The sequence below is a fragment of the Polypterus senegalus genome, chromosome 14 (assembly GCF_016835505.1).
Source record: "Polypterus senegalus isolate Bchr_013 chromosome 14, ASM1683550v1, whole genome shotgun sequence".
Lineage (NCBI taxonomy): Eukaryota > Metazoa > Chordata > Cladistia > Polypteriformes > Polypteridae > Polypterus > Polypterus senegalus.
This window is the reverse complement of record NC_053167.1, coordinates 110,195,125-110,220,295: the sequence shown is the minus strand read 5'-3', so window position 1 is coordinate 110,220,295 and position 25,171 is coordinate 110,195,125. Positions and strand designations below refer to the sequence as shown.

Genomic DNA, 25,171 nt, shown 5'->3' with positions numbered 1-25,171 from the left:
CAAAGTAACTCTTTCTCTGTGTCTCTCTCAGTCCAACTGGCTTTTTATTATTGTACATGTGATAACAGTCTCAGGCAATATGAGCACATATTCTCATACTTGCTCATCCCAAGCCACAAGTTAAACTGAGATGGATGTCTTTAGCATGAAATAGGAAACTGCTGTACACCAACACAAAATACATGAAGAATATGCACGAGGTCTGTTAACTTCACAAGCCTTCAAAGCAATTATATTATATGTAACTGGCACACGTAAGATGTAGTCATCCAAAATTATTGCATTAAAGGTTTAGTTGGTAATCAAAAATAGCATCCAGTTTCCATTTGCAGCAGAAAAAAGTAAAATCTGAATGATATAAAATTGACTGCTTTAGTGTGTAAGTTATAACCTGTAGACCACTTGCCCATTTTGCAAAGACATTTCAAAGAGCAGGAGATGGAGCACTTGTGCACAATAATTAGCACTACTGCCTCACTGATCTATAATTATTGGCTCCAATTCTGTATCTGTGCGAGTTTTCCTCCCACATCCAAAAGGATGTATGTCAGGGTCATTAGCAATTTTAAATTGACCCACTGTGTATTTGAATGACTGGGCCTTATAATGGACTGTTGTTCTACCAATGACTTGGTGTCAGCCTTATACCCAGTGCTGCATAGACGGGCTCTGTATCTTAGCAATCCTGAATTATGTTATTTTTAAAATAGGCACAGAAGAAAAAGCTCCATTAACTTATTTAATATCTGTGAATAACAGTATGCCATCTGGCTGCCAAGAAGCCCAAACCATTGTACTATAGCTGCCATGCTTCACAGTTAAATTGAGTGCTACACCGTTTATTACTGTCCTGTATAATGTTTAATTATTTAACAAGCTTCAATGTGATCATTCTGTATCAAACACATTATTCCAATAGGCCTCTGATATATGAAGTTAGTCAGTGGAAATGTCAAGATGAATGACAGTGTCCTTTATGGAGGGTAAGGGTTTCCTTCTTTGTACCTTCCTGTAATAGCACTGGGGTCTTTTTTAATGGTGATCCATAAACACCAACAATGACCACTGCAAGAATGGCTTATTACATTAGAAGTTTAGCTGTTGTCCAGAGGTTTTGCATGACTGTCCTGTATTACTCCTGTTTTACTGCAGACTAATGAAGATCACAGTCATTAGATGTAGTTTTACATCTGTTTCACATTCTTAATGAGCACTGACCATCAGATTACCGAAGTCCTCAGAATTTTCTTTTTATTGAATTATTATTCTTCTCCACAAAGAAAAGGTAAATAAATCCACCAGGAAGGTGAATTACCACCTAAATAGAGACGAATATCTAAAGTATTCACATATTTTTCTAAACAGATTGAGCATTATGGATAAATGTATTTAGTAGGGATAGGAAATTGTGTAATTTGTGTTAATTAGATTGTATTATATGTTACTAAACCTCACAGGCCAACCTGATCAAATTTTACTCCATATTAGTGCAAGAATATACATATTTCTAAAGAACTGAACTTTTTATCACCTCTTCCAGTTACAGGACTTGAGTTTTATAAACAGGTACCTCTAGACTGGGGTTTAACACTGCTAGCCTTAATCTGGCAGACAAGCTTGGCTAAAAACAAAAAGCAAGAGTATGGCATGGCAAAAAGCAACAATGAGAAAAAATGAAAGTAAGATAAACCCAATGGGTTAAATGACATTTTCTTTTAATGTCTTATTTTTTTCTCCATTTTATATACTGAAGCACAGCATTACACTCTTTAGCTCTTACTTAAAAAAAATTATAATTTAAGTGGTTACCACTATATACAACACTCACAGATTCTTCAATTTAGAACTCAGACAGGTTACAGAAATTACTCAGTAAGGCAGAGGAGGGCTGTTCCTTCAAAAATATCAAAAAGTATGTTCGCTCAGAAGTAATAAATTGCCTTCCAATTGCAGTATTGCCTGGAAAGAAAACCTACCGCCACTGCATCCCTCCAGGAATTGAGTAAGAGACCTATTAGACATACTGACAAACAGTGAAATAGTGACATGATATAGCACAGCTCTACCTGCACTGACCATGCTGCCAACGACTGTTTTGAGAAGTATTTCTGTTGCAAAGTTATCATTTCAGTATATGACACCCATTTGTTTTTAACTGGTGGGGACTTTTATTTAAGTCTTACTGAGCTTGTAACAATTACAGACTAAATAAACCATAAATATTTTTGTGTGGAAGATGGATAAAGATGTATCCTGGGCACAAACACTGAAACATGAGCAGAACAGTTGGCTTCACGATTATTAACTAGGAACATAAGTGGTTAAGAGTAATCATTTCAACACAAGTATCTAAAAGACAATTTGTCAACAATGTCCACAGGAATTAATTCAAGTGTCAGCCCTTCCAGTAAAATGTATTTATGGCTAAGTAATGCACATGTACTGGCATATTCATTTTTTCATTTGAAAATTAATGTCAGTTGACCTGAGTTAAGTTGAACACTACCTGCAAGCGAGATAAGATAACAATTTGTGTATGTATACTACTTTCCAAACAAACATGCTGGCTACCTGCAGGCAAAGTGAAGACAGTGTTTAAAATAGGAAATCCCCATGAAGGGTAGCAGGAGTCACATAAGGCAGGAGCTTCTAGGCAGTTCTCCTCACTGCAAGAAAGGATATGACAGGGTGCAGCTGCATAGCCAACTACTTACAGATATCATGGAAATGACTGCAAGCAAATACCCCAAACACACTTAAAAAGACATTCAGACTAAATGTTTTATTTTGTATTCAAAGTATATTCCATTACACACTTTTAAAAATAATGTCCAAATATTTTTGTTATTTTGCATTTTGAATTGTAAAGTGGGTGCAAATTAAACATATGATAATTCACAACTACACCCAACATTTCATTATGGAAGCATGTAATGAACCTCTGAATTTGAAACTAAATACTGCACTGCTTATAGAAATACTATACAGCTTCACTAGAGAGATTTTTTGTTAATAAAAACTGTGCAGGATTATTCACCTTTGTGGTGTTACTGCTGGGATTTGATGAACAAAACATTCAAATCAAAATAGTCCATAACACAGAAAATAAAAAGACAATTTACACATTAACTCCGATAGATGAGATGATTGTAGACTACCACCTTGCACTGTATTAACATCACTAAGATGGACAGTTTCAGATACTCTGCGTCCACATACCAGAGAACCTGACCTGGTCCAAACACAGACACCTTGGTGAAGGCAGCATGGTAACATTTTTACCACCTCTGATGGCTCGGAGACTGCAGGCTACCCTTACAGATAGTAAAGAAATTGTACATGTCCACCACCAAAAGTATTCTGGCAGAAGTATACAGACCACAAGACTTGCAGAGAGTGGTGTTGTCAGTTGAACACATCACTTGGTGTGTACTCCATAGCGTCCAGGACATTTACACCAAATGATGCCGGACTACGGCAAAGGAAAAATTATCCATGACACCAGTCCATCCCAACAACCATCTCAGTATTACTGCCTAAAATCAAGTTCAGAGAGAGTAAGGCGGAACTTTTCCCCCCACATTCCATCTGCATGTTGCATAAAGAAAAGTATCTAGAAATGTATGATGCCCTAGTATTACTCTCTTACATTAAGCTAATTATTTACTACACATTTATAAATTCTATTAATACTTTTTGAATATTTATAATATTATGTATTACTGTTATTGGCCCTTTATATTCTTCTTAATGGCACAGTCATTGGAATTAAGCAACATAGAACTACATATTATACTGTATGTATAATTTGTGTGTGACAAATAAAATCTGATCTTATTTTTTGAGAGATCACCTTACTGTCATGTGACAAAAATAACTTGTCAGACTCAATATTGGGCACACGACAATTAGAATCAGTTTTTCTCCAGAATTTCCATTAAAATTGAGTTTCTGTTTTCTTCTAACTGTGAAGACTTTGCCACATGTGGTATGATTGTAACCTTAATTTGCAATATATTTGTTGTGTACTGTGACTTGAATTGACAGTTTGTGTTCATCCCTCTCAGTCCTGTAATAATGTAAAGAGTTGTTTAAAAAAAAAAAAAAAAGATTCTGAACAGAGAAAAAGACAACAATTATTTTTATGGCAGAAGAACATTTTTTTAATAAAACAGGGACAAGCAGTTCTTATAAACTGGTACTTACCAGTTTCTTTCTTCCTGTTATCGTAATTTTTTAAAAAACTTTTAAGGCTTGCATGTCTCCATGGCCCTTCAATAGGCAATTGTGGTCTGGGACCTTAAAGTCAGAAAAATACTATACATGAGTCTTGACATGAATCTATTACATTGTTATGATTAATACTTTCTAATATTCCAATAGTACATTTTACACTTGCATCCAAAACTACAAATATGCAAATACTAAGCGAAGCCATTCGTGGCAGGTAAAGATTTATTACATGAATAAAGCACAAAGTTACTTTTTAAGCAGTATGAAGCTAACAGTTCTAGCAAACCATTTATATGTTGTTAAATCACAAAATTATATAAAATGCATAAATAAATAACCTTGATTCTCAAGCATTTACTCAGATATATACAGTTTGTCTTCTAAGCTCCACAAAAAACATCAAATATATCAGCATATTCAATTTTTTCCATAAGTCAAATGGTATTTTCTATATTTTAGAGTAAACATTAAATAATCAACATTATATATGTTTCCCTCCACTATCATTGGCACCCCTTGTAAAAATTTGTAAGAAGGGTTAGGAAAAAAGAAAAAAAAAAAAAAATCAGTTTCCTGAAGAACTGTCATCTTGCACTGAAAAAATGAGAAATATCTAATATTTAATTGAAACCATTTTAATAAGGGGTACCAATAATAGTGGAGGACATTATATCTATACTAATAAAAGGCAGAGCCCTCACTCACTCACTGACTCATCACTAATTCTCCAACTTCCCGTGTGGGTGGAAGGCTGAAATTTGGCAGGTTCATTCCTTACAGCTTCCTTACAAAAGTTGGGCAGGTTTTATATCGAAATTCTACGCGTAATGGTCATAACTGGAAGCAGTTTTTCTCCATTTACTGTAATGGAGATGAGCTTCAACGCCGTGGTGGAGGAGTTTCGTGTGACATCATCACGCCTCCCACGTAATCACGCAGTACATAGAAAACCAGGAAGACCTCAAAAAAGCGCTTAAGAAAACATGCATTATATAATTGAGAAGGCAGCGAAACAATAAGAAGCGAGCGAGTGACATATACAACCATATTCATGAGTTCTGCTACTTGGAAACAAAGCGATGTAAACCTACACTTTAAATTAAGTTCATAGACAGGCTGCGCTGGCGTTTGTAATTTAGTGCCTGCCCATATAAGGCCGTCCGTCAGCGGCAATCCAATAGCAAACTGCCACGGGTAAATATTCACGGGTGAAGGACTGTGCTTATGGAGAGGAAGATGAGATGGTCAGGGTGGTGTTTGACACAAACTCAGCGAAACTGCAGAGAAAGTTTTAAGTGCCAGGACTAAGGTAACATTAAATAAAGCCATGGACATAGCACGAGATGGCACCAGCACAGCTGGGAACCGATGCATGTACACCGAGCGGCTCACGTGAACTCACGCAGTGCACAGATAAAATGCAACAGTTACAAAGAGCTGAACAAAACGAATTACACAATTGAAAAGGCAGCAAAAATATGAAGCGTCTGATAAGCATATTCATAAATCCAGCTACTGTGGAAACAAAGCACACGGTGGAAAAAGTCAATGTCCCGCTAAAGGAAGACAGTGTAAAAAAACCGTGCATGCAGTGTGTCAGGTCTCAGATAAAGAAGAAGACGAGCTGTTTATTGATGCAGTAAGAAGCGAATCGATGAATGAAACCTGTCATCTTTACAGCGATTGACAAACACGGAATGTAACTTGAACACAACACATCCTACAAATACGAACCTGATTGAAAGAAATAATGATAATCAAATCCTTGATGACAGCAACACTCAGTAACACTCACAAAACAAATACTGTATATTGACAGTCATGTTACGTTATTTTTAAAATGTTCCCTTTTCTTTTCTACCTTTTTAACACACTACTTCTCCGCACGATACGCGTATCTGCGGGTATATATATATATATATATATATATATATCCCGCTCTACATACTCGAATAATGGATACTTTATTAGCCATCAATGATTGTTTTGGTAAAGCCATACTCAGTGTATTCATTAGATGAGCGGTAAAAAGTAAGAGCGAGGGAGGATGACTCATTGAGGCATGCAGGCTGTAGTCTTGGCGTCAACTCTATCTGAATTGCGCGATCACATTTGAAAAATATATCTTTTCAAGTTCTATTTAGTCCATATGTGTCAAACTCAAGGGCATGGGCCACATCCGCCCGGCGTGTAATTATATCCGGCCCGAGATCATTTTATATACTGTATTATTGTTATTAAAGCCGGGTATATGAAGCGCTGGTAACACAATAAACTACAGATCCCATAATGAAGCGCTTCAGCTGCCTTGCATCAGGGTAACCTGAATGCAATTCAGAAGATACAGAAAACAGCATAATTAAATAAGAATCTGACACTTCAGCGGACGTTTTAACCGTGCACAATCACAAAGTGATTTCAAGTGAAGCTGCTTTTATGGGAGACACAAATGCACCAGTTCACCTTGCCCCACTTTCCCTGTTGCCAAGTACTGTTAAACCAAGTCGTCACTACGGTGTTCCCAAATCGCACTTTGCTGATAAACTGGCGCACTGCACACTGAGTTTGCACGGCGCTTTGGTGACTTTGAAGAACAAAAAGTCCGTCTACATGCGGCTCGAACCTTGTGCATGTTTGGTAGCACATATCTGTGTGAGAAGCTCTTCTCAGTGATAAAGACTAACAAAACAGCACACAGGAGTCGCCTCACTGATGAGCACCTGCAATCCATCCTGAGAATCTCCACAACACAGAACCTCACAGCAAACAGAAACGAACTTGTGGCCAAAAAAGATGCCAGGCGTCCAGCTCTAAAATGACATATGAGCAAAGACAACTGAATGATTTGATTTGTTATTGCGTAAGAGCGAGTCAACCGTTTTAACAAACAGCGTATTGCACTGATCTGAAATAGCTGTGTGTGTATATATGTAGATATGTATGTATATGTATATATATGTTTATATATGTGTGTGTGTGTGTGTGTGTGTGTGTGTGTATGTATATATATATATATATATATATGTATATATATATATGTTTATGTGTGTGTGTAAATATATATATATATATATATATATATATATATATATATATATATATATATATATATATATGACAACAACACTCATCACTCACAACAGTGACAAAACAATTACATTGACAATCAGGTTACGTTATTTTCAAAATGTTTCCTTTTCTTTTCATTGCTTCTTTAACACACTACTTCTCCGCTAAGCGGAGCGCGGGTACTATGCTAGTATATATATATATATATATATATATATATATATATATATATATATATATATATATATATATATATATATATATATATATATATATATATACACACATATACATATACACACAGTATATTTATTTTGTCACAGATGGCCGGGGTCCTTGCCCAGCCAGGATGCCTCTTCACTGAGAGGACCAGGGGCCTCATGCATAACGCGGTTCCTAGAATTCACACTAAAACATGGAATAAGGACAAAAGCGGAAATGTTCGTATGCACAAAAAAATCCAGATGCATAAATCTGTGTGTTCGCCTACTTCCACGTTCTTTCGCTCCATAAATCCAGCTCAGCGTGAAGAGTAACGCACGTGCATGCGCCTGTTGCCACTCCCCAAACTCCTCCCAGAATTACACCTCTTTGAATATGCAAATCAATATAAATAGCCCTTAAGCTCAGCGTTTTGTGAAATGACAATGGAAAAAGAACGGGGGGAAATAGAATTTAAGCAAATACCAAGTGGAGGCAAGGAAAAACGTACTATTTGTTGGTTTAAACAGTGATATAATCAACAAAAGGAAGTTGATCGAGTGACATAGGGTGTTGGTGAAATTCGAAAGCTCAAGTTCACAAAGTCGCACAGTGCCCGAAATAAAAAAGAACTTGTCAGATATCAAAGTCGCCGTGAAAAGGAGAGTCGTAGCCCACCGTCTGAGCGTCACATGTAAGTTTATTAGGTTACAGCGGAAAAAAAAAAAAATAGGTAATGTCAAAAGCACAAAATGTTTAATCTCGAAATTTCCACTTTAATCATGTAGTTTATTTTGTCATTAAAGTAGAACATCATAAACTTCATCTTAAAATCGTTTAATTTACTAGTTTCTCAAATCCCATCATGACTAAAGTAGCACGTTAAATGCTTTGTTTTGTATTTGATCTTCTATGTACTCTGTGTGTGTGAATCACCATGTGCTTCTTAAATGGGCTTTCTCTTCCTCCAATAGGACACAGAATCCATTACATTCGTGATATTACAGCTCTCTGAATAATTAAAATACTGAGATGTATACGTGATATAATTTTCATGAAGATAGAGGAGTTAAAGCATGTTATTAAACATGGGAACATGGTGGCGCAGTGATTGTTCATGCCTCACACAAGATGCTTGCTGCGCTGTGCACGACCTTCGATGAAATAATTTATTACAGCAGTACTCTCTCTTTCAAACGTACTAATCCCCAATTCTTGTCCTTACTTTTCTTTCTCCAAATACCCAATCGCCACACAATCAGCTCTGTAATAGACATTAAACCATCTGTAAGCTCAGAACGCCAATTCTTCAAAACTTTTAAGGAACATTGAAATATCTTCATAGTACATGTTTAATTATTCTATCCATCTATCCTTCCAGTGTCACGCCAGCACCAGCAAGAATACAGCATGAGGCAGGAACAATCCATGAACGGAGCGCCAGTGACTCGCTAGTGCTGCGGCACCGTGTCCTCACATGTTTAATTATTAACAATATAGATTATTTAAATAAAGTTAAAGTTTTATCTGTATAACATTTTGCTGCATTTCATCTTAAAAATGCTATTGTCATCATATGTAAATACGCGCTTTATAAAGTGGCTCAGTTTGTGCAATAATACAACTGTATCGCAAGTTTGCAGTGCGGTAATTGCACTTACAAGTACAAAGCATTCTACAAGGTGCAATTGATAGAATGATTGAGTGTGTGTAGAGTTCTTGGGATAAAACTGTTTCTGAACCGCAAGGTCCGTACAGGAAAGGCTCTGAAGCGTTTGCCGTATGACAGCAGTTCAATAGGTAGCATGGCTGAGGCAGCGTGTGCTTGATGCTGTATAACGATAATTCTCTTTCCAATCAGCTGCTGTACATCTGTGATTCACACTCAGATACAGTGATATAAATACTCAGAATGGTGCAGTGAGATTAGTATGGAAAAAGATGATCCGCTGTGGCAACCCCTAATGGGAGCAACTGAAAGAAGAAGAAGGTGGTGCAGTGCGAGGAACACGCTAAAGTAGCTATTGTATTTAGAATAGTTTGACCATTCTGTGGACCATTATATTGTTACAGGTTAATTACAATCAGATGCCTTAAACTAATAAACAATATGCAGTTAATTTCAGTGTATTTATAAAGCCGCGTCAAGGATGTGGATCTAAAAAAGAAAGGGAAACCACACTGGAACAGTAGCACTGCATTGACACTGGGTGCTGCCAGTTTGCAAAACCGAGCACAGAACTTGTGCACGCCAGGGTTTTAGATAGTGTGAAAATGTGCATGGCTTTACGGCAAGTTTAGGTTTTATACATTGCGATTTGAGCATGGAAACGTGAGTACGCAACATTTTTGTGCGTACGCACCGTTTATACATAAGGCCCCTGGTGAGTATGCATGGCCAGAACAGTACCTCCCCTGGGACAGTAGATGGCAGCCCCCATGGGTTGCAGTGGTGCCTCAGACTCCCGCACGGCTTCATGGGAGATGGAGTTGTCTACAGCCCTGTTGGGTCTGAGGGCACCGCCAGAGGGCACTGCAGCAGAGCCCGTATGGGTGAGCCTTGCACCACACCCAGAAGTGCTGCCAGAAGCAGGTCATCAAGCACCGGAGCACTTTCAGGTAACATATAAAAGGAGCCAGCAGACAATAATCGGTGACCCAGGGCCAGGAGGACAGAGAAGAAGTTTGCTGATTAGAAATGGAGGAGAAAAGAGAGAAAGAAGAAGGGAAAGGAATCGATTTATTGTGTTTGTGCGTGGGACTGTGTCTTATACTTGTGGGAATGGGGAAGGCATTGCCCACAAGTCAAGAAAAGAAATAAAATCACTTGTGCTTTTATCTGTGTGCCTCCTACATCTGTGTCAGGTTGGGTGGCTCCTATATATAGGAGGAAAATTCTAGGATAACATGAATGGAACATGTTACCTTAGGGAAAAAACACACAATTAAAAATAAAATTTTAAAAATGAGCCACTGTTGAGAAAAAGTTTTAGGCTAGTTATCCTACCTGGCAAGCAGGACTCAAGACCTCTACAGTATTTATTCTGTACTTTATATTCTCCCTGTGTTATCCCTGCCTTGTATGTTTGAGGGATAAAACAAATATTTTTATATTTTTGTCCCCTTAAATTTTTCTGGATCTAGATACCAAATAGGCATTCTCTTCTCTTACAATATAACAGCTGCATTACAGTACATTAACTGTTAAGAAGCGTCTTTAGTTGTGCCCTCTAATAAAGGCACAATGGATAAGTCACATCAAACATCAAAATACTTGACTGCCTGTCTGGTATCTTGCTGGAATTTTGCCAGGATTTGCTTAGTAACACAACTAAATAACAGGTTTTTATTTAAAAAAAAAGAGCAGAAGTCTTGAACATATCTAGCATCAGGCGGACATAATATCCACACTGAATCAATAGAGGTTAAACATGTTCCCTTTAATTCTACATAGCTTTTTCCATAGTGAACAACACTGTTAAATGCGTTATAATTATGGCACTACAGTGAGGTCCATAAATATTTGGACAGAGACAACTTTTTTCTAATTTTGGTTCTGTACATTACCACAATGAATTTTAAATGAAACAACTCAGATGCAGTTGAAGTGCAGACTTTCAGCTTTAATTCAGTGGGTTGAACAAAACGATTGCATCCCTTCATTTCAGGGGCTCAAAAGTAATTGGACAAATTAAATAACTGGAAATAAAATGTTCATTTCTAATACTTGGTTGAAAACCCTTTGCTGACAATGACAGCCTAAAGTCTTGAACTCATGGACATCACCAGATGTTGGGTTTCCTCCTTTTTAATGCTCTGCCAGGCCTTTACTGCAGCGGCTTTCAGTTGCTGTTTGTTTGTGGGCCTTTCTGTCCAAAGTTTAGTCTTCAACAAGTGAAATGCATGCTCAATTGGGTTAAGATCAGGTGACTGACTTGGCCATTCAAGAATTTTCCACTTCTTTGCTTTAATAAACTCCTGGGTTGCTTTGGCTGTATGTTTTGGGTCATTGTCCATCTGTATCATAAAATGCCGCCCAATCAATTTGACTGCATCTGAGCAGACAGTATGTCTCTGAACACCTCAGAATTCATTCGGCTGCTTCTGTCCTGTGTCACATCATCAATAAACACTAGTGTCCCAGTGCCACTGGCAGCCATGCACCCAAGCCATCACACTGCCTCCACCGTGTTTTACAGATGATGTGGTATGCTTTGGATAATGAGCTGTTCCACGCCTTCTCCATACTTTTTTCTTGCCATCATTCTGGTAGAGGTTGATCTTGGTTTCATCTGTCCAAAGAATGTTTTTCCAGAACTGTGCTGGCTTTTTTAGATGTTCTTTAGCAAAGTCCAATCTAGCCTTTCTATTCTTGAGGCTTATGAGTGGCTTGCACCTTGCAGTGCACCCTCTGTATTTACTTTCATGCAGTCTTCTCTTTATGGTAGACTTGGATATCGATCGCGACCCCTGGAGAGTGTTGTTCACTTGGTTGGCTGTTGTGAAGGGGTTTCTCTTCACCATGGAAATGATTCTGCGATCATCCACCACTGTTGTCTTCCGTGAGCGTCCAGGTCTTTTTGTGTTGCTGAGTTCACCAGTGCTTGCTTTCTTTCTCAGGATGTACCAAACTGTAGATTTTGCCACTCGTAATATTGTAGCAATTTCTTGGATGGGTTTTTCTGTTTTCGCAGCTTAAGGATGGCTTCTTTCACCTGCATGGAGAGCTCCTTTGACCGCATGTTGTCTGTTCACAGCAAAATCTTCCACATGCAAGCACCACACCTCAAATCAACTCCAGGCCTTTTATCTGCTTAATTGATAATGACATAATGACGGACTTGCCCACACCTGCCCATGAAATAGCCTTTGAGTCAATTGTCCAATTACTTTTGAGCCCCTGAAATGAAGGGATTGTGTTAAAAATGCTTTAGTTGCATCACATTTTTATGCAATCTTTTGTTCAGCCCACTGAATTAAAGCTGAAAGTCTGCACTTCAACTGCATCTGAGTTGTTTCATTTAAAATTCATTGTGGTAATGTACAGAACCAAAATTAGAAAAAAGTTGTCTCTGTCCAAATATTTATGGACCTAACTGTATGCTATAACTGCTTTTAATTTGAGATACAGACAGATAATGTGATCATAGGTGGAGACACCCTTGTGGTTTAGAGCACAATGCCTTATCCACCAGTGGTTATGAAACAAAAATAAGTTCAGAGTGGATTTTAACCTTACTGTTCAAACATATTTGTATTCTGTAACTATTGATATCTCTTCTTTCAGAACCATAAGAGTACAAATATATATCATGAAGTCAAATACCACTGCTGTGAGAAAAGAAGTATTGCACCACAATGCTCTATTTTCGATATTTTCAATGGTGTTATTGGTATACAGGTTTGTGTTACTAATCTGTAGTCATTTATGCTGCAGAGTTTACAAATCTGGAACAGTAATAATAGGTCACTGACCAGTTCAAAAAAGAAATGAAAGACGGCAGAAAGATGTTCATAACGTAAATTAATAAGCCTCCCAGAAACAAGACAGAATTCTTTTCTTCTGGTGCAACTGTTGAAATGTACTACTAAATTCACCAATTTCTTGAAATTGCTACTTCCAATTTTATGACAAAGGAGTTAACAGAGTAAATACAATGACACACCCCCATGAAAATAAAGAACAATTAGCCAATAGTTATTTTGGTGTGTTCACATTAGTGTGAAACACACATTCTTTTGTTGTCTCGTCTGTCTGCATGTCTACAAGAAACAAACTAACTCCCAGTGGAATAATTTAAATTGAAATTTGGAAATTTAAAAGGAATTTATTGGGATTTCAATGGAATATCCCAAAGATCCGTGTACTTTTTGGTATTTGAAATTTCATTTTAGAAGCAAAAACGAAAAAACGAAAATGAAAGGAATTTTCAGATTTTGATTTTTGATTAAAGAATAAAACGAGGGATAATAAGGTATTTTTTATGTCTATAGTAACAAATAGCAACCATAAACTTAAAATTACACATACTTTTCTGGATTTATTTGTGATTCAAATAATGAAAGTGTAATAGCTCAAAAACAACAGTTGTCTGAAACTGGAAGTACTTGTTCTTCTGCGCGATTTTTGACGTCACGTGCGAATAGTCCTCCTCACAACACATTGATCGACGGCCTTGAAGTTACACTGGCATCAGCAGAGGAAGGACCATTACATTGTTTTTTGGAACAGTAAAAGAGTGACACTCTGGGACAAGGACATGACTGCAAAAAACACATCTTTCAGGTAAAAATACAAGCTTTGCACATTTTGCTTCATTGATGTAGCAGTTCTTTTATGAACCTTACGGTTGTTACTTACTGAGAAATAAAGGGCGTTTTATCGTTCTCGTTTCTTGCATTTTTCTTTTCTGATGTACGAAAGAACAAAAGGAAAAAAGTAATTGTTTCGCGTTTTTCATTTTTCCCTTTTAAGTTAAAAATCAAACAAGTGTCTGTTTTTCTTTTTTAAATGACATTTTCTGAAATAAAATTTCAAATACCAAAAAGTACATGGACCCCCAAACAGGGCAAGCTAAAAAAATTTTTGAAATTTGAAAAACTTTCATTTAAAAGCATTGGTATATTTACAAAATAACTTGTCTTAAAAACAGAAACATCGTGAGCGATTCTGAATTAGTTAATCGATTAGTGAATAATCTTCAGAGAGATTATTTCAACTTGCATGTTTTATACTGTACACATCTTACTTTTTCACCTGTTCAAAGCCACTCACAATGGCTACACCAAATCTGTGATTACATATATATGTACAGACAAGCGTTGGGGAAATGCTGTCAGCTGCTCACACCCACTCAGCTCTCCTGCTCGATAATTTAAACAGTCTTTGGAACCATAAAAGCAAAAAAATGCAAGAAAGGAAAGTAAAAAGTCACTTAACTTACTTAGAAGTCAACCAAAAATGACAATGACAAAATAATGTTCGCATGGCCCTGCAAGTTTTTACGCATTTGCACACACCTGTGTTGGCTAGTTATTTTGCACTGGATTATTGCCGTTATTTTCAGTTGTTTTTAATTTTAGTAATAGTAGTCCTTTGTCCAAAATATTTAAGGTTTGTTTGGTTGTTTACACCAACAACACTGTCCAAAAAAAATCTTATTTATACACAACACACACACAACTTACTCATTTATAGCCACCCAACCTCCATTCAATCTAACTGTGGTTAGATTACAAACAGTTAGGCAAGTAGGCAAAATCTTTTGACTGGCACAGAACTTACATAGAGTGAATAAACATACACCAACAACACTGTCCACTGTAAGGTACACCCTTATACACAACCACCAACACTTATTTATACTGGGCCAATATACTGTCACAAAATGACTAAACATGCATTGGGGTATCAGAGAAAAAACATTATTTAAAAATACATGTATAAACCTCAAGTCACTCACCACCCCTCCCAAAAAATGTATATCAGAGAAACGTACCTCCTTTGGGACGGTCTACTTGGTTCACTGGGGAATCATATTCTGAGCCTGGGCCAAAGAATGTGTACGTTCGTTCTTTTAAGTCTTCAACATTAAGCTCTAGTGAAAAAGGTACAAGACAAATTTAAACTAATAGAGAGAATCAGGCATTTTCTATGTACTTTGCTTCACTGTAAATGTAGTTGAAGCGTATCCAGTGGGAAATATTCATTATTTAAAGGAGAAACATGCCAGAAGTATTTTTGTATTCACATGCCATGTCAGTTTTCACAATTGTCATAACACCTTCATACTTCTTTCTTTTCACATGTTTTTTAGCCAGAACCACATAGCTACTATTGGTTTGTTGCTTGATCTGCACAAATGACACCTAAAAAAAAAGGTTACTCTTTTTTGTGAAAATTGTCACACATTAAGTGGGAACCATTAAAATGCAACAATTGCTACACTGGCAATTTCTTCTTCAGACAATTACTGGAAAAAAAAAATGAAACAATTTAGCAGTGTGTCTTGGGATTTCAGATAACAAAATTATCTTCAAATTCTCCCACTATAAGCTTCCACAGAGCAGGGCATTCACTGTCAATTTCCATTTAGGAAGCTTGTATTTCCAACAATACCTGAATGGGAAAGAACATAATAAAATCCTAGCAAAAATCATCCATATTCATCTTGTTACCTCCACATTCAGCTAAGGACTCCAGTAAAACAAAGGCCTGATCTCCATAACAGCTCTGCTGACCAGTTTTTCTCCGATAAAATGGATTTGCAGACTGGAATCGAAATTCAGGAAAAGGAGTCTCTGACAAAATATTCTGAAGCTTCTTCAGGTCATATATCCAATGCAGAGGCTGAGCTGGATGAACAGGGAAAACGGTAAATGCATAAGCCATGCCAGCAATGTATAAAATGACAATTTGAATTTTAAATTCAATGGCACTGTTATGTCATATTAGGACTGTCTACATGCAGTTCCCAGTGAGCACTCAGATTTCAGGTGTCTGCTACTCGTTCCTCAAGTCTGCTGGTGATGCTCCATCAACTAGACTATTTTTGTCTTTTCATATCTACTACGCTTTTTGTTAATTAACCATAGTGTTGCTTTCCCCATTAGGTTCGCCAACACTTCAACCATTCGCATTCTGCTCACTTTCTTTTTAACCTGTGCCCATCCATTGGAAGGCTTTCTCCTTTCTTTGGAGGTGCTGGTCTCCTTTTGCACCTTCAGTGACTATACCCATATCTAAAATTTGGCAAAAAAATTTAAATGTGTGGTGGGTGGTGTTATTAGACAAACTGAGAAGCACAATTAAAACACCACCACAACAAATACATAAAATGCATTCCTGGCAGAAATTTACATGGTAGATTTTTAAAAAGCAAGTATCAATTGGAGTTATTAAAAACACACACACATAACACAGTATGAGAATGTTGAAGACATGCAGCTACTTTAAATGGGATTTTCTGGGATTCCCATTAATGGCTATGAAGAAATTAGAATTTTCTTGCTGGCTGTCAAAAGCCACTGCAGTTCTCCAGTTAGATTATCCACTGCTAGCAGGGCTTGGATATTAGTATAGGAGTGCAGGTATCCTGCCCACTGCTTACAAATCCTGCATTGTTTAGCTTAGAATTTGGTATTTTTCAAATCGAAGTTTTTCTGCTTCACAAACAGGGTATGCTGTATATACATTTGTCATGCAAAATTGTGTTCTAAAGTTAAGATTTCTGTAATTTTTTAAAAACTAGGGGGCTTCGCTCACCAACCCCAGTGTTTGGTTTTCCGGATACACATTTTTAAGATTTTTTTTTTTCCTTTGAATTGTTGCTATTTCATTAATTTCACTTTGGACTAAAGCCCTAATATTTAAAGCATATATTTAAATAGTACCGGGGCAAATGTGATGCCACCTCCAGTTACAACTAATTTCTGTACTTACAGTTTGCTCAGTTCAATGACTAATTCTGCTTTAATACACAGGAATAAAACAGGAGGGAAAATGAAAGCATCAGATTTGTGACATTTGAAATCTGAATTAATCTGACTTGTGCAAGAAATAGTGCTCTTTCATAACAGCTAATGTCTCCTTTATATATTGGTGTAAATACAGTGCATCCGGAAAGTATTCACAGCGAAAGTATTCCAAAATGGATTAAATTCATTTTCTCCTCAGCGCTTGAGGTTTTGCAAATTTATTAAAAATAAAAACTGAGAAATCACATGTACATAAGTATTCACAGCCTTTGCTCAATACTTTGTTGATGCACCTTTGGCAGCAATTACAGCCTCAAGTCTTTTTGAATATGATGCCACAAGCTTGGCACACCTACCCTTGGCCAGTTTTGCCCATTTCTCTTTGCAGAACCTCTCAAGCTCCATCAGGTTGGATCGGAAACGTCTGGTGCACAGCCATTTTAAGATCTCTCCAGAGATGTTCAATCAGATTCAAGTCTGGGCTCTGGCTGGGCCACTCAAGGACATTCACAGAGTTGTCCTGAAGCCACTCCTTTGATATCTTGGCTGTGTGCTTAGGGTCGTTGTCCTGCTGAAAGATGAACCGTCGCCCCAGTCTGAGGTCAAGAGCACTCTGGAGCAGGTTTTCATCCAGGATGTCTCTGTACATTGCTGCAATCATCTTTTCCTTTATCCTGACTAGTCTCCCAGTTCCTGCCGCTGAAAAACATCCCACAGCATGATGCTGCCACCACCATGCTTCACTGTAGGGATGGTATTGGCCTGGTGATGAGCGGTGCCTGGTTTCCTCCAAAGCGTAATGCCTGGCATTCACACCAAAGAGTTCAATCTTTGTCTCATCAGACCAGAGAATTTTGTTTCTCATGGTCTGAGAGTCCTTCAGGTGCCTTTTGGCAAACTCAGGCGGGCTGCCATGTGCCTTTTACTAAGAAGTGGCTTCCGTCTGGCCACTCTACCATACAGGCCTGATTGGTGGATTGCTGCAGAGATGGTTGTCCTTCTGGAAGGTTCTCCTCTCTCCACAGAGGACCTCTGGAGCTCTGACAGAGTGACCATCGGGTTCTTGGTCACCTCCCTGACTAAGGCCCTTCTCCCCGATCGCTCAGTTTAGATGGCGGCCAGCTCTAGGAAGAGTCCTGGTGGTTTGAACTTCTTCCACTTACGGATGATGGAGGCCACTGTGCTCATTGGGACCTTCAAAGCAGCAGAAATTTTTCTGTAACCTTCCCCAGATTTGTGCCTCGAGACAATCCTGTCTCGGAGGTCTACAGACAATTCCTTTGACTTCATGCTTGGTTTGTGCTCTGACATGAACTGTCACCTGTGGGACCTTATATGGACAAGTGTGTGCCTTTACAAAGCATGTCCAATCAACTGAATTTACCACAGGTGGACTCCAATTAAGCTGCAGAAACATCTCAAGGATGATCAGGGCAAACAGGATGCACCTGAGCTCAATTTGGAGCTTCATGGCAAAGGCTGTGAATACTTATGTACATGTGCTTTCTCAATTTTTTTATTTTTAATAAATTTGCAAAAACCTCAAGTAAACTTTTTCACGTTGTCATTATGGGGTGTTGTGTGTAGAATTCTGAGGAAAAAAATGAATTTAATCCATTTTGGAATAAGGCTGTAACATAACAAAATGTGGAAAACGTGATGTGCTGTGAATACTTTCCGGATGCACTGTATAAATCTCACAAAACTGACAAAGTGATTTATCTAACAAACCTTTATGAAAAGTGCACTGTCAAAAGAGTTTGTGTAAATGAAAGCGTCCCGAGTTGTCTTGGTATTCAGTATTTAATGTGAGAATGATATAACAATGCCTGAAGTTTTATTTTTGGCATTGTTTTTAGGCAGCATATTGTTTTCAGTTCCTGGAGAGTACCGGTAAATGTCAGCTTGTTCTGATATATTCTATCTCTTACAAGCTCAGAGAACTGCACACAATTTCAAAACATAATATATAGTTAAACCAAAACACAAAACCACAGTTCTGAACAAGCTGAAAAATCCATGCAGTGTATGTGTAAAAATACATACAAAGCTTCTTAACATACTTAAGTATTAATTAAATAAAGAATAATAAGGACACTTAGGCATGTCCAGATAGCACAGCAGAAAACAGAATCACAAGCCTACACAGACATCAGCTCCACTTATCTAAGATGTAAACAGTCAATAGCTTGTTGCTCAGAAGAAGGGCCCTGAGCTGCCTTGAAAGCTTGCATACTGCAGTCTGTTTAGTTAACCAATAAAAGGTGTCATTTGGCTTCACTTCTCATTGCATCCATAATGTTTAAAACGGTACAAAACCCTACTCTTAAATGATCTGAGCACCGTAACATTATTACTGGATTATGACACTGGTTAAACGAATGGTGTTAGGTGAAGGACATTTTAATAACAAGCATTTACCAAGGTAATAGGGTGACAGTTCTTTGCAGGGCACACAATTTAAAGTTATCAATTACCTTATATAACAATATATAAAAAAAAAAAATCAATAAACTGGTTAAGTTTGCAATAATGCCAAACAAGATGATAGGACAGATAATGTAGAATCCACTAAATTGTTAAAGAGGCACTTGGACAGCATACAGACTTGGAAGATTTGAGGCTGATGTAATTTAATGTAAGTAAATGTAAAGTATTACATGGAGGAAGTAGAAATGATAGATTTCAATGCACAATGGGAGGTCTGAAAATTGAAAGAACAACTTATCAGAAGGAGTCGGGGTGGACTCCTCGCTATCAACTTCCAGACAGAGTTTAGAAGCCATTATGAAGTCTAACAGAATGTTAGGATACTGTATATAGTAGATTTCAAGACAAGGAGGTTATGCTCAAGCTTTACAACAGTCTAGTGGGACTTCATCTGAAGTGCTGTGCACGGTTTTGGTGTCCAGGGTACAAAAAACACAGTCTTCCCAGGACTTGAGAGGGCCCTGTAATGCCTTGTCCATAATTCTTTCTTACCTTGCATATAATGCTAACAGGTTAGATCCTGACACCTCATTACCTCAAAATGGATTAAGCCAATTCCAGATTGTTTATATTATGCATTTATGCTTATTGTAACATCCAACATCAACTAATTATTGTTAAAAGATCTTTAAAATTTGAGAAAAACCTGACAAAAATATAGTTTGTTTATAGAATTAAAAGTTTTTTTTAACTGTTTGGTCCTATTCTAAGTTGCTTAGAGGCTCCTAGTGTACCCCACTTTGTTATGTTACACAAACACAATTCTCACGATAAGTCTCCGGAAATTTGCTTTACTCCAAATGTTCCAAACCCTGGTAAGGTTCCGTCTAAACTGAATGATTAATGCAGGCACTCTAACCGGAGACGTCCAACTTCAGTGTTATGCAGTTAGTGTGTATATTTCAGAGCACGTACCTGCTGCGTCTGCAACGGCCGCTCCAATTATGGCACCGAGAGCGCGGTCTTCAACACCGACGGACATACCTGTGTTAACGGACAAGGAGTCAGTCATGCGACAAGCTGGACTCGTGTCTACAGGTGAGCTAAGGCAGCACAGTACAGCATTGTCCTTTTTTACGCTTTTCTCTTAGCTATCACTATACAAGAAGCAGGCACAGCAATGCAAATATCGACCAGCAAGTACAGCAACCTGGCAGCTCCTCCTGCCTTTTCACAAAGTAAACAAAACTCCCCAGTCAACCCTCTCCACGCCCGCATAAATTTCGGCATTTTTACTAGAACCAATTATTCAAACCTGTACGTTTGCAGTCAAGGACAGTGGTGTCCCATGCACAGACCCTCAATTAGACGTATGCTCAATAATAACGTCTTGTTTTTCTAAAACACCCACATGCACGCAGTCTTTCCGCCGCTGTATAAAAGGCAACTTTTGTTATGCGTGCCTAATCTGATTTAGCCCAACGCTAGACTAGTTCGCCCCGCCTTCGTGGCTGTTACGTACTGTACAATTGCTCAATCACAGGAGAGAACAGCATGATTGATGTCTCATCGCACCAATTGACAAACTCCTGTCATTAAAACGTGTTTATTTCGAGACGGCTGATTATACTTTAACTTCGTTTCCTTTATGTCTAAATATGATTACTGTATATTGCACAGAACTGAACTGTTATATATGACTATAGCATATCCGTCGTATCGGTTCACTATCGAAGTAAGACAGATCTGAAATGTAAAATAATAAGTAAAGTTTATTTCCATGCTAAAAAGATACAATTCGTTTAGTGAAAGACTTTTTCGGCTGTGTAGCCACATCAACAGCGATCCGGAGCTCTCTTATCTTGTTTAACTTGGCAGCACCTGTCAATTTCGACACACCCTGCTGGACGTAAAGGCGGTGTGGCCAGAGCAGATAACATAGGCATAAAGCCTCTTTGAAATGTGTCAGCGAAATCTGAGTTATGTGGAGTCAATTGTGAACGCAAAAATAAAAATAGGATATATGTTGTAATTTGTATATATTTTGTAAAGGACGGCAAACATGGGTTGGCTTCCGTGCTGGGATGGTTCAAGATGACTTATCTAGCAGGGAGGCCAAGCCAGTAATAGGACAAGAAGAAAGGCTGGGTATTCCCTGCTTCCACCAGGAGATTGGTAGAAGGTACCAACACCACAACAGAGATGCTGGCATACCGGATGGGGTTAGTCAAGGATCCTTACCTGGCCAGGAAGGCAGCGTCCTGGAATGACATGGGGAGACAGCTTATGACTGCAGTACCCATGCAAACACCTGCAGGCCATGCTGGGAACTATAGTCCCATGGACTGGCCCTGTTGGGATCCATGGGTTTTGCGTGGACTTGTGCACCCAACATTTGTGAGACTTCCACCTGACCCAGAGGTACTTCCTATGGGCACTGCCCTGGTATAGGGGCAGCTCTGCCTTACTCAGATCGAGTTGGAGTCAGGAGAGGAGCTGGACAACACTCACTGGGGAGAAGGAGAAGAAGTACAAAGAATTACACTGCTGTACTGTGCTGTTTAAACCTGTTAAGCGTAGTCTGTTCAATGTGTCTGTGAGGTTGTGTTGGGAGTTTGGGTGCTTTTAATTCTCCCGGATACGCCTCTCCATTGGGAAGAAACACTACTTTTCCCAGATGGCAACATGAATTAGGCGATCTAGAAGTCTCCGACTTAAAGTTTAAATCCGAACAATATATTTGATCTCTTTTTGCTGTTCCGTTATTTCACTGAGTAATAATTTCCGTTTGTGCTAATGCGATCTTTACTATCATTTTTTTGAGACTTTCGAATTTTAGCTCTTTCATTATCTCTAACCTGCTCTGCATGTGTATTGCGCCAACGTTTTTGAATTCTTTACGACATTCTACTTTGTCACCTACTCTTTGTCTTTTATTTCTGGCCCCAGGCGTGATTAAATCTCTTGGCACAAAGTCTCGTCTTGCGGGGACGTGAAAGTGTCTCTCTGAGAAAGTCACGTCTTGTCTTTCTTCTCAAGATTTTTTTTATTACAATATATATATACTGTATATATATATATTTTAATTAAATAAAACTACTCTTAATTCCACCTGATGGCATTCCCAGTGTTGTTCTTCCAAACAACAAACTGACACCCTACACTTCTAACCCTTATCTCCATGCCTCACTTTCTCTTTTGTTTTCTGTCATTGTGCTTTGAGCTGATGAGTTACTAGGTAATGGTTTACTATGCAGGAATGTTGTTCTTTTTTTGTAATACCACATTTTCAGATACAACTTTGATCAATATCAATTGAATATAATACTTTAATACAATACAGTTAGAGATTCATTCTGTTATTAGGATGCTTGAAAGCACTAAATTGTGAGTGTGCCTCTGTATCCTGTGATGAAGTGCGTCCCATCTCAGTGCTTGTTCATGCCTTGCGGCCGTAGATTAGCACCACATTCTAATGGTTTTATAAGGATCTAGCTGAAGCGCCCAGTGTTTCCCGAGAATGTTTGTATAATAGGTTAAAGTAAGGCAAGGAAGGAACAATACCTGGACATGGCGTCAGTCAGTGCGAACACACACACAAACCCTACCCTGGATAAGCGGATAGGAAAAAGAATGAATGGGTGGATTAATGTAAGAAAACAAATAACTGTGTTTTTAAATGTTGACCCTTTTGTCAATGCTGACTGTACTATTCTTTAAGCACAATGAAGCCTCTATTTTAAATTGCATGAACAATAATGTAAATTAAAATTTTATGAAAGTAGACCCAGCCATTTTTGAATGATGCCTGATTTCTGTGTTGGTTCACCATCACACCATACCCACCCACTCTTCACTTAAACATCCCCTCTCTGACACACTAACACTGAGGACTTTCAGCAAACAAAATATTCAACAGAAGTGTGTCAAGAAACGCTATACCAAGAGCTTTTGTAAAATGCCAAATTTCCCCCCTGGAATAAATAAAGTTCCATCTACCTGTTGAATCACTAATGTGAATGTATTCACTCTGTAAACTCCATCTGCTTAATCCAATTCATGATTGTGTGTGCTAAAGCTTATCCCAGATACATCTGGTGTGAAGCAGGGACAAGTCATGGACAGGGCACCAGTTCCTCTATCACAGGGCACACTCTTCAGTTACTCTAAAATAAAAGTGTTTTAGATGTGGGAGGAAAACCACTGTGCCCAGACAAAATCTCCATATAGACCAGCCTAGTATTAAAACCTAGCACCCTTGAGCTGGGTGTCAAAAGTGCCAATCTGCAACCAAGAAAGAAAGAGTTTATTAGCTGATCTTCTAGAATGTTTTTTAGTTGTTCTCTTGTTGGTCTTGGAGAAAAACTATAACATTTCCGTCTTCAGATATTTTAAAGTGAAGTGTTTCCAAAAACTGAGGCATAGGGATGACATATAGAACATAATAATGGCAAGTGCAGATTTATATGTTTAAAGGATCGTTATTGCCCATTGTACAGAATACAGAGAAATTCTTATTAGTATATGCTAATCAACATGCCACTCTTTGCCAGTCTCCAGCACTGTGGTTAGTGAGAGGAAGCTACTTTACCTCAAAACGTCTTAGAAGTCTCAGAACATATTTGTCATATCCTACCAAGGCCGAATGAGAGAGTCTGCTGCTACTTAAGAAGAGCCTTCACAATTAGAAGTCCAATTGGTGCTGGGACAGGAGGAGATCTTATTTAGGTTCACTTCCTAACTGGGGTGCCCTGTAGCCCTAAGGCCTTGAGCAAGAGAAGTTAATCAGCTGAGAGAAGGTGCCACCCTGAGAGAACTTCTCAGCAGAGACAGGACAACAGAGATGAATCTTGGAGCCTAAGGGTTATGTTGGGTTAATTCTCTGGTTTGTGTGTATTTTCTGCTTTATTTTTCATCTTTCTGTGTAATTTCTGTTAGGTTTACTTCCTACGTGTTATTTTTGTGTACTACAGCACCTTCAGAAAGTATTCAGACCTCTTTTTTCAATATTTTGTTATGTTCCAGCCTTATTCTAAAATTGCTTAAATTCATCAAACACTCAATACCCTGGAATTAAGGAAAATTTTGCTAATTCGTTAAAAAAAAAAAATGAAATCTCACATTGATGCAAGTGTTCAGACCCTTTGCTATTTTTATTTTTATCAAATTTTCAAAAAAATCTAAAACCCTGCTTTTATTTTGTCATTTTGTGGTGCTGCTATGAAGGAAAAAAATAATTTAAATGGATTTTAGTCGGCTGGGATTGGCTCCAGCAGACCCCCGTGACCCTGTAATTAGGATATAGCGGGTTGGATAATGGATGGATGGTTTTAGCACATGGTTGCAACGTAACAAAATGTGTAAAAAGTGACAGGGTCTGAATACTTTCTGAAGACACTGTATGTCTTTAAATGTTCCACCATTTCTTGTGTTTTGTGGGTGAAACTGCTGAACATGTGGTCACTCTAATGTCACTGCTGCTGGTTCTTCCCTCTGCCTGTATTTGAGTTCAGAGAGGTGGTCTCAGCAGTGGATCGTTGAAATTTGATTGAAAGGTAGTAGTAGTAGTTGTTGTTGTTGGGTAAGGCTATTTCTGGACAGGTCTATGAAGGTCCATGCCTGCTTGTGAAGCTTTTTGGAGGGCTTACACCACTTTTGTCATGTCTGTAGCATTGACAACACTTGGTGTTTTAAGATGGCAACACTACACTAAGTGTACACTATACTACTACATGTTGCAACCCGATTCTCAATTGTAACA

The 25,171-nt window shown here is 38.1% G+C and overlaps 1 protein-coding gene across 1 annotated transcript in view; it reads right to left on the bottom strand.

Annotated features, from left to right (window-relative positions):
* selenoj (selenoprotein J) overlaps positions 1 to 20,900 on the bottom strand; it is a 40,633-nt gene extending 19,733 nt beyond the window's left edge. The window contains exons 1-5 of the mRNA XM_039735830.1: positions 20,726 to 20,900; positions 20,386 to 20,454; positions 15,682 to 15,858; positions 15,003 to 15,101; positions 4,207 to 4,299 (exon numbers count right to left, since the gene is read on the bottom strand). Of these exons, the coding sequence (XP_039591764.1) occupies positions 4,207 to 4,299; positions 15,003 to 15,101; positions 15,682 to 15,858; positions 20,386 to 20,452 (436 nt within the window). The 5' untranslated portion in view covers positions 20,453 to 20,454; positions 20,726 to 20,900. The remainder of the gene's footprint in view (positions 1 to 4,206; positions 4,300 to 15,002; positions 15,102 to 15,681; positions 15,859 to 20,385; positions 20,455 to 20,725) is intronic.
* Positions 20,901 to 25,171: the final 4,271 nt, after the last annotated feature.